At 46.8% G+C, this 9,915-nt stretch overlaps 1 protein-coding gene across 17 annotated transcripts in view; it reads right to left on the bottom strand.

Moving 5' to 3' along the window:
- Window positions 1-5,274: 5,274 nt before the first annotated feature.
- The window catches only part of LOC109873539 (calcium/calmodulin-dependent protein kinase type II subunit beta), a 95,612-nt gene continuing 90,971 nt past the window's right edge, over window positions 5,275-9,915 (bottom strand). For 9 of the 17 annotated variants that reach the window (XM_031809159.1, XM_031809153.1, XM_031809161.1 and 6 more), the window contains 7 exons: window positions 9,281-9,340; window positions 8,508-8,546; window positions 7,954-7,999; window positions 6,693-6,768; window positions 6,249-6,343; window positions 5,651-5,890; window positions 5,275-5,394 (listed from right to left, as the gene is read on the bottom strand). In XM_031809159.1, coding sequence (XP_031665019.1) covers window positions 5,655-5,890; window positions 6,249-6,343; window positions 6,693-6,768; window positions 7,954-7,999; window positions 8,508-8,546; window positions 9,281-9,340 — 552 coding nt within the window. In that variant the 3' untranslated portion in view covers window positions 5,275-5,394; window positions 5,651-5,654. The remainder of the gene's footprint in view (window positions 5,395-5,650; window positions 5,891-6,248; window positions 6,344-6,692; window positions 6,769-7,953; window positions 8,000-8,507; window positions 8,547-9,280; window positions 9,341-9,915) is intronic. The other 8 variants (XM_031809158.1, XM_031809163.1, XM_031809168.1 and 5 more) reach the window with 2 other exon arrangements.

The following is a 9,915-nucleotide window of genomic DNA, read 5'->3' as shown; positions in this document are numbered from 1 at the left end:
GAACCACACGATGTGCAGGTTGTTGTTCCAGCCCAATACTGATGCACCCGATTCAACTCATCAACTAACAATCAAGCCCTTGATTAGGTGAATCAGGTGTGTTAGTGCTGGGCTGGAACAAAAGCCTGCAGTGCACACCATGTGGGTCCCCTGGACCAGGGCATTCATTTATAAAAGTTCTTAGTTCCTATACTACATTTCTGCCATCACACAATTGTATAATAATTTCTTAAAATATGATTAAATGTCAACACCCATAAATAGTTGTTCACAAAAAAAGCACTTTCATTTATAAATCACAAAACTTAATGCAAAATCTATGTAAATTGCATATTATCATCACATCGTTGATGTGGATTTTGCCATATGGACAATTTATGATCAAATCTGTGCGTACTAACATTTTATAAATGATGCCCCTGGATATATATAGGTACCATATCTGTTCACAATAAAAGCATACCAATAACCATATGAAACACTGTTAGTGACCAACCCACTCTGCCTCAGCAATAGAGCCTGTACAAAAGCATGTTTATCAGCATCATCATTACACATTTGTCATCATTATCATCCTCATCATCATCCTCATGATGGTATACTCTCCAGACAAAAATACTTTGATGCACTTTACAAAGTTCAGAAAATAGACATAGGAGTTCATAGATCACCAGCATTCAGTAAAAAATCCACACAATTAACAATAACACCAAATTTATCGTCATGTTTCAAATTCATGCAAATAATGCAGTATAGTCACCACGATGAAACTGTAGTATAGTGTGTAATCATTTCAAACGTATAGTCAGTGATTATTTGCAACGCTCAACACACAGAGAATCAAGTAATAAGAACAACCATATAGAAAGGTACATGCCGCATCGTCTTCCCTCGTCTTCTCGCGCCAAAGGGGTGGGGTGGGGGAGCATACAGTTTATTAGAGGGTAGCCTGTTTCCCTATTTCGGAATAAAAGACAAGCAAAACAGCAGAAAAACACACCACTACATCCAGTGGGTTTGTTGTGCAATGTGTGGTCAGTTCATACGCCAGCTGGGAAGCAGCCTTAAACTTTACACAGGTACGCAATGCAACAAAAAAAAAAAAGCCATTAGCTACGGAAAATGTCCCTTCTTCGTACTTGCATCGTGAAAATAAGCAGGACAAAATGCAAGCCCGCAAATTGTAACTCAACACCATTTTGAGTAGCTAATTTTGGTATGCGGGCATGTGTTATGTAAAAATGTGACCTCACTGGAGGAGAACAACTCAACAATAGTCACTGGGAATAACACTGGAGAAGTCATGCTTGCCTTTAAGAACAAACCAGGGACAAACCACTTTAAAGAGTTTCAACTGGACCATTAAAGATATTGTAAAGTTTCAATATAACAACAACAACTTACTTGCAGCAATAATAGTAATAATAATAATAACAACAATAATAGTAATCTAAATTATAATACAGTAATACACATTTAAACTGTAGATCCTATATGTATGTGTGCCAGGGGTGGGTCTATAGCAGAGGGAGAGAGGGAGAGGAGAGCTTGGATTTAAACTGTAGATCCTATATGTATGTGTGCCAGGGGTGGGTCTATAGCAGAGGGAGAGAGGGAGAGGAGAGCTTGGATTTAAACTGTAGATCCTATATGTATGTGTGCCAGGGGTGGGTCTATAGCAGAGGGAGAGAGGGAGAGGAGAGCTTGGATTTAAACTGTAGATCCTATATGTATGTGTGCCAGGGGTGGGTCTATAGCAGAGGGAGAGAGGGAGAGGAGAGCTTGGATTTAAACTGTAGATCCTATATGTATGTGTGCCAGGGGTGGGTCTATAGCAGAGGGAGAGAGGGAGAGGAGAGCTTGGATTTAAACTGTAGATCCTATATGTATGTGTGCCAGGGGTGGGTCTATAGCAGAGGGAGAGAGGGAGAGGAGAGCTTGGATTTAAACTGTAGATCCTTTATGTATGTGTGCCAGGGGTGGGTCTATAGCAGAGGGAGAGAGGGAGAGGAGAGCTTGGATTTAAACTGTAGATCCTATATGTATGTGTGCCAGGGGTGGGTCTATAGCAGAGGGAGAGAGGGAGAGGAGAGCTTGGATTTAAACTGTAGATCCTATATGTATGTGTGCCAGGGGTGGGTCTATAGCAGAGGGAGAGAGGGAGAGGAGAGCTTGGATTTAAACTGTAGATCCTATATGTATGTGTGCCAGGGGTGGGTCTATAGCAGAGGGAGAGAGGGAGAGGAGAGCTTGGATTTAAACTGTAGATCCTATATGTATGTGTGCCAGGGGTGGGTCTATAGCAGAGGGAGAGAGGGAGAGGAGAGCTTGGATTTAAACTGTAGATCCTATATGTATGTGTGCCAGGGGTGGGTCTATAGCAGAGGGAGAGAGGGAGAGGAGAGCTTGGATTTAAACTGTAGATCCTATATGTATGTGTGCCAGGGGTGGGTCTATAGCAGAGGGAGAGAGGGAGAGGAGAGCTTGGATTTAAACTGTAGATCCTATATGTATGTGTGCCAGGGGTGGGTCTATAGCAGAGGGAGAGAGGGAGAGGAGAGCTTGGATTTAAACTGTAGATCCTATATGTATGTGTGCCAGGGGTGGGTCTATAGCAGAGGGAGAGAGGGAGAGGAGAGCTTGGATTTAAACTGTAGATCCTATATGTATGTGTGCCAGGGGTGGGTCTATAGCAGAGGGAGAGAGGGAGAGGAGAGCTTGGATTTAAACTGTAGATCCTATATGTATGTGTGCCAGGGGTGGGTCTATAGCAGAGGGAGAGAGGGAGAGGAGAGCTTGGATTTAAACTGTAGATCCTATATGTATGTGTGCCAGGGGTGGGTCTATAGCAGAGGGAGAGAGGGAGAGGAGAGCTTGGATTTAAACTGTAGATCCTATATGTATGTGTGCCAGGGGTGGGTCTATAGCAGAGGGAGAGAGGGAGAGGAGAGCTTGGATTTAAACTGTAGATCCTATATGTATGTGTGCCAGGGGTGGGTCTATAGCAGAGGGAGAGAGGGAGAGGAGAGCTTGGATTTAAACTGTAGATCCTATATGTATGTGTGCCAGGGGTGGGTCTATAGCAGAGGGAGAGAGGGAGAGGAGAGCTTGGATTTAAACTGTAGATCCTATATGTATGTGTGCCAGGGGTGGGTCTATAGCAGAGGGAGAGAGGGAGAGGAGAGCTTGGATTTAAACTGTAGATCCTATATGTATGTGTGCCAGGGGTGGGTCTATAGCAGAGGGAGAGAGGGAGAGGAGAGCTTGGATTTAAACTGTAGATCCTATATGTATGTGTGCCAGGGGTGGGTCTATAGCAGAGGGAGAGAGGGAGAGGAGAGCTTGGATTTAAACTGTAGATCCTATATGTATGTGTGCCAGGGGTGGGTCTATAGCAGAGGGAGAGAGGGAGAGGAGAGCTTGGATTTAAACTGTAGATCCTATATGTATGTGTGCCAGGGGTGGGTCTATAGCAGAGGGAGAGAGGGAGAGGAGAGCTTGGATTTAAACTGTAGATCCTATATGTATGTGTGCCAGGGGTGGGTCTATAGCAGAGGGAGAGAGGGAGAGGAGAGCTTGGATTTAAACTGTAGATCCTATATGTATGTGTGCCAGGGGTGGGTCTATAGCAGAGGGAGAGAGGGAGAGGAGAGCTTGGATTTAAACTGTAGATCCTATATGTATGTGTGCCAGGGGTGGGTCTATAGCAGAGGGAGAGAGGGAGAGGAGAGCTTGGATTTAAACTGTAGATCCTATATGTATGTGTGCCAGGGGTGGGTCTATAGCAGAGGGAGAGAGGGAGAGGAGAGCTTGGATTTAAACTGTAGATCCTATATGTATGTGTGCCAGGGGTGGGTCTATAGCAGAGGGAGAGAGGGAGAGGAGAGCTTGGATTTAAACTGTAGATCCTATATGTATGTGTGCCAGGGGTGGGTCTATAGCAGAGGGAGAGAGGGAGAGGAGAGCTTGGATTTAAACTGTAGATCCTATATGTATGTGTGCCAGGGGTGGGTCTATAGCAGAGGGAGAGAGGGAGAGGAGAGCTTGGATTTAAACTGTAGATCCTATATGTATGTGTGCCAGGGGTGGGTCTATAGCAGAGGGAGAGAGGGAGAGGAGAGCTTGGATTTAAACTGTAGATCCTATATGTATGTGTGCCAGGGGTGGGTCTATAGCAGAGGGAGAGAGGGAGAGGAGAGCTTGGATTTAAACTGTAGATCCTATATGTATGTGTGCCAGGGGTGGGTCTATAGCAGAGGGAGAGAGGGAGAGGAGAGCTTGGATTTAAACTGTAGATCCTATATGTATGTGTGCCAGGGGTGGGTCTATAGCAGAGGGAGAGAGGGAGAGGAGAGCTTGGATTTAAACTGTAGATCCTATATGTATGTGTGCCAGGGGTGGGTCTATAGCAGAGGGAGAGAGGGAGAGGAGAGCTTGGATTTAAACTGTAGATCCTATATGTATGTGTGCCAGGGGTGGGTCTATAGCAGAGGGAGAGAGGGAGAGGAGAGCTTGGATTTAAACTGTAGATCCTATATGTATGTGTGCCAGGGGTGGGTCTATAGCAGAGGGAGAGAGGGAGAGGAGAGCTTGGATTTAAACTGTAGATCCTATATGTATGTGTGCCAGGGGTGGGTCTATAGCAGAGGGAGAGAGGGAGAGGAGAGCTTGGATTTAAACTGTAGATCCTATATGTATGTGTGCCAGGGGTGGGTCTATAGCAGAGGGAGAGAGGGAGAGGAGAGCTTGGATTTAAACTGTAGATCCTATATGTATGTGTGCCAGGGGTGGGTCTATAGCAGAGGGAGAGAGGGAGAGGAGAGCTTGGATTTAAACTGTAGATCCTATATGTATGTGTGCCAGGGGTGGGTCTATAGCAGAGGGAGAGAGGGAGAGGAGAGCTTGGATTTAAACTGTAGATCCTATATGTATGTGTGCCAGGGGTGGGTCTATAGCAGAGGGAGAGAGGGAGAGGAGAGCTTGGATTTAAACTGTAGATCCTATATGTATGTGTGCCAGGGGTGGGTCTATAGCAGAGGGAGAGAGGGAGAGGAGAGCTTGGATTTAAACTGTAGATCCTATATGTATGTGTGCCAGGGGTGGGTCTATAGCAGAGGGAGAGAGGGAGAGGAGAGCTTGAATACAGGACTGTTGGTTTGAGTCTGAAAACATTTCTAATGGATTGATATGGTTGCAGTAGCAGTCAGATGCTGCAGCTAGTGTGTGTGTGTCCGTCCAGGGGGGGTTGAGGTTGTGTGTTGTTGCGCTGCAGTAGCATGCACTGGCCATTAGGGAGCGCTGCAATGGGGGGGGGGGGCAGGTATCTCTCTCCATCCTCCTCTCCTCTCTCACTCTACAACTCTCTTTCTCCCTTTCCCCTCTCTCTTACTCCTCCTGGAAGACAAAAGCACACACACACACGTATACAGTGAGTGAGTGAGTGAGCGTGTGAGTGAGTGAGTGAGTGAGTGAGCGTGTGAGTGAGCGTGTGAGTGAGTGAGTGAGCGTGTGAGTGAGCGTGTGAGTGAGCGTGTGAGTGAGTGAGTGAGCGTGTGAGTGAGTGTGTGAGTGAGTGAGTGAGTGAGCGTGTGAGTGAGTGAGTGAGTGAGTGAGTGTGTACGTGGTTTTGTGCGTGTGTGTTTATGTGTACCAGTTTACTGCTGCAGCGGTGCGGCCGGTGCTCCAGAGCAGTGGAAGTGAACGTTCTGCCACTTGCTCTCCCGGCGATGCCACACCCTCGTCTCCTCTGATTGGCTGGAGCGTGGGCGGCCCGTGCCATCGACAAATTGCGTGAGCCGGATGTAGGCAATGCAGGCGGCGTCTTCACCAATCAGGTGGACGTGAGGGTTGAGGATGGTGGTGTGGATGGGCTTACTGTTCTTAGAGAGAACTAGAGAGAGAAATGTTAAAGGTTGTATAATAGTTGTGTATTTGTTGTGTGGTGGGGGGGGGGGGGGGGGAGAAAGGTTTGTTTGTGGCACCTGTTGTTGTTTGTGGTTGTGTAATAGTTGTGTAGTGGCTGTGTTGTGTAGTGGTTGTATAATAGTTGTGTAGTTGTTGTGTGGTGGGGGGGCGAGAAAGGTTTGTTTGTGGCACCTGTTGTTGTTTGTGGTTGTGTAATAGTTGTGTAGTGGCTGTGTTGTGTAGTGGTTGTATAATAGTTGTGTAGTTGTTGTGTGGTGGGGGGGGCGAGAAAGGTTTGTTTGTGGCACCTGTTGTTGTTTGTGGTTGTGTAATGGTTGTCTTACGGTTGTCGAAGTAGAACCGGTGAAAGTCCATGCCCTCCACAAGGTTCCCCAGGGCCTCCGGCTCAAATGACGTCAGGCATGGGTCACAGATCTTCCTGTTGAAAACACACAACACAATACAACACATCCGCTCACAACAAATCAGCTCAAAGCAACAGCTCAGGCTCAAGCAATTTCAGTATAGAACCTCTAAATGTAGGATGATGATGAGGTGCAGAATGGGCGTTGTATTGTTATAGTGAGGCGCAGACTAGGAGTAATAGGGCACCATTTTGCCTTAGCTAAAATGCACTGATCTCTGGGAAATTACCTCATTACGCACAATCATTTAGCAGACATTATTAGGGTGAGGTGCAGTCTGGGAGTTGCAGTTTTGGGGTCAGGTGCAGGCTCAGATGTGTAGTGTTATGGTAAGGTGCAGGCTGCGAGTTGTAGTGTACTCACGCGTAGGCCTCAAAGTCTCCATTGTTGACAGCTTCAATCAGCTGCTCAGTGATCTTGATGATCTCCTGTTTTCGCACTGCAGAGGGAACCAATAACATAGTGACCACAGGTACGGGACAGTAAAACGATTGAGCAACACATTGTTACACTTTCGAACACACAGCAGAAGCTCACACACATACTGTACATTCACACGTACAAAACGCAGTCACACAGTCACAAACACACACTGCATTGTGTAACTCAACTACAGAGTGAGGGTTGTTGTCATAGCAGAGTTACTCACCAGACTGCTTGCTATTCATGTTGGTAAATCCTCTCAATCAGCTCTCTTTTTATTGCTCTCTCATCCTCTGAGCCACGCATAAGTACCCTCACACACTCTTTCCTAGCATGGTATACACACTCACCCATAATGTACAGTCCTGCCACTCAGGTTTCCATAGAGGTATATGCAGGGCCATGCAGAATGAAGACCTCTCCAATAGAACGACTTGACGGGATATAGTCCACTGGGCTACAGTCACTAGAACCTTCCCTGGAAAAGTCTTTCATCCTCAATGGAGAACTCCTTTCTTTCTCTCCACCCCTTCTCCTCTCCCTCCTCCTTTCTTTCTCTCCACCCCTTCTCCTCTCCCTCCTCCTTTCTTTCTCTCCACCCCTTCTCCTCTCCCTCCTCCTTTCTTTCTCTCCACCCCTTCTCCTCTCCCTCCTCCTTTCTTTCTCTCCACCCCTTCTCCTCTCCCTCCTCCTTTCTTTCTCTCCACCCCTTCTCCTCTCCCTCCTCCTTTCTTTCTTTGACTCTCTTGCTCTCTTTTCTGTGGCTTTCTCTTCTCTTTTATTCTCCTCCTTCTCTCCCTTTCCTCGTATCCCTCCGTCTGTCTTTCTGTTCCCGCGCTGTTCTCCTACTCCTCTTTCGCTCTGTCCCTTTCCTCGTATCCCTCAGTCTGTCCTTCTGTTCCCGCGCTGTTCTCCTACTCCTCTTTCGCTCAGTCCCTTTCTCCTTCCCTCTACCCTCTCTCATTGCCTGTGTGGCACGTTGAGCTCATCATGCTATTCCTGTACATAGATAAGACTTACCAGGGAAGGTCCATCTCCCTCTATCCCTTTATCCCTCCCCCTATCCCTTGCTCTTTCTCTCTTTCAGCAGGCCAGCAGAAGAGATTAATGTATACTTAGCAGCTGGACATCCTCAAATGCCCTTCCTTCCCCTCTCCTCCCTTTTTACTCTCCCTCTTTTCTGTGTGTGTGTCAGACTCACGTTTCACATCCTCGTCCTCAATAGTGGTGTTGCTGTCAGATGAGTCCTGTAGACACAGAGGGACACGTCAATGACACATATCAATGCAGACACACACGCGCACCCACCCACCCACCCACACACACGCCTGCTGTCCACCTTAAATATGACACACATCCAGTGTGCTGTCCATACATGCAGTGATCTATACCAGTCTAAACCACCAGATTTTGGTTCCATTTACTTCCACAAGGTGGCGATAGTGGACAATATATCTCCACATAATGTTTTGTGTCAATGTGATTATACAAAGCAGCTGTTCCCAGGTCTGTCTGACTGCGGAATGCAGGCTCACCAGACCTAAAAAACCCCACAAAGACCAGACCTACAACCCACACAACACTCTCCAACCAGGAGTCATAATAGACACGCACACACTGACACACTCACTCACACACACGTGCGCATGCATGTGCTATAATACGCTAACACACCAGCTTGCCAAGGACAAAGCAAGAGAAGACAGAGATGAGAAGACTGAAAGGCGTAGAGAAAAAGAAGGAAGAAGGATGTACCTTGTTCCTATCCACATGGATAACAGTGGTCTGAGGCTCCTATAGAGAGATAGAGAGGGAGGGGGAACAAACAGAGAGAGAGACACATAAGAGATGAAATAGGGAGCGGAGAAAAGAGAGAGAAAGAGATATGGAGGGAGAGAGTGAGAGAAGAACACTGGTTATATTTAAGGAAGAGAGAGAGAGATTTTCCCCTGGGTTATCAAAGGCTTAATGGAAGGAAATGGTAATATGAAGAATTCCTCAAAGAAAACTAAATCCCAAAATTTGTCTCGCATAGCCATGCATTCTCACACTGGCAAGAACCTAAAATGAACCCAAATCAAAACCCAAAGCCAACCAGCACCCATATCGTCACTTGAGTGACACACAACAACACCCACAAATAGACCAAATGACTGGTGACTGCGCTTCAACCAGTTAGTCATGGTAGCTACTCAATGATGGCACCTGAAAGCTATTACAACCTGTGTGTGTGTGACTATGTACACATAGTCACACACAAAAACACACATGCAAATAATCACATGCACACAGAACCAATACTGACAGGTAGGCGATGAGGGGTTAAGACGGGCAAAGACAAAGACAGAGACAGAAAGAGAGACAGATGCAGAGACAAAGACAGATCGACAGACAGACTGATATGGTGAGAGAAAGATAAACAGACACAGACCAACAAAAACACAGAGGAAATTGAGACTGACAGAGACAAATAGAGAATAGAGTTGAAGAGACAGAGGGAGACGGAGTGATTTAAAGGAGGAGTGTACCAGTGCAGCAGTGGGGGTTCCTTTGGGGCTGGTGACTGTGCTGTTTCTCGTGCTGTTAGGCTGCAGCAGTGGACCAAAAGAAATGGGTTAAATTATGGCACAACAGACAGGGAAAGTGAGAGATGTTGGTGTAAGGATGTGGGTGAGGTTAGATAAAAGGCATATGTGCCAGAGGCTGGTCTACTGGTTAAGCTGCCACCCCCGGACCACCCTCTGATAGGCTGGCTGCACACCCACTGACTCACAGTATTGATCCTGCCCAGTATATCAGTCCAGTGCAATTGAATGAGTCCATTTCCTCAGACCTCAGCCATATTAGCCTCAGCGGGTTCGTAAACAACCGGATGTTAGTGTGCAGCCAGCCTATCAGAGGGCATGGTTAGTGTCTGTGGGCGGGCGGGCGGGATTAGAAGTGATTGAGGCTATCGAAGGGTGTGGTTAGTGTGTGTGGGCTGGGTTAGAAGTGATTGAGCCGAGATAGATAGACAACCTACAGCTCATATAACACAAGTCTGATCAACTGGAAGTTCAACAGATCAAATGGTTTAGAGCTGAATTGGATTAGGTCTCTTCATCTGCGACCCTACCCATACCCACCACTCCCCTTCCGCTGTACCACCTACCCAATGAGCATG

Source organism: Oncorhynchus kisutch, linkage group LG29 (genome assembly GCF_002021735.2).
Source record: "Oncorhynchus kisutch isolate 150728-3 linkage group LG29, Okis_V2, whole genome shotgun sequence".
Lineage (NCBI taxonomy): Eukaryota > Metazoa > Chordata > Actinopteri > Salmoniformes > Salmonidae > Oncorhynchus > Oncorhynchus kisutch.
This window is presented reverse-complemented; position numbering and strand designations above follow the sequence as displayed.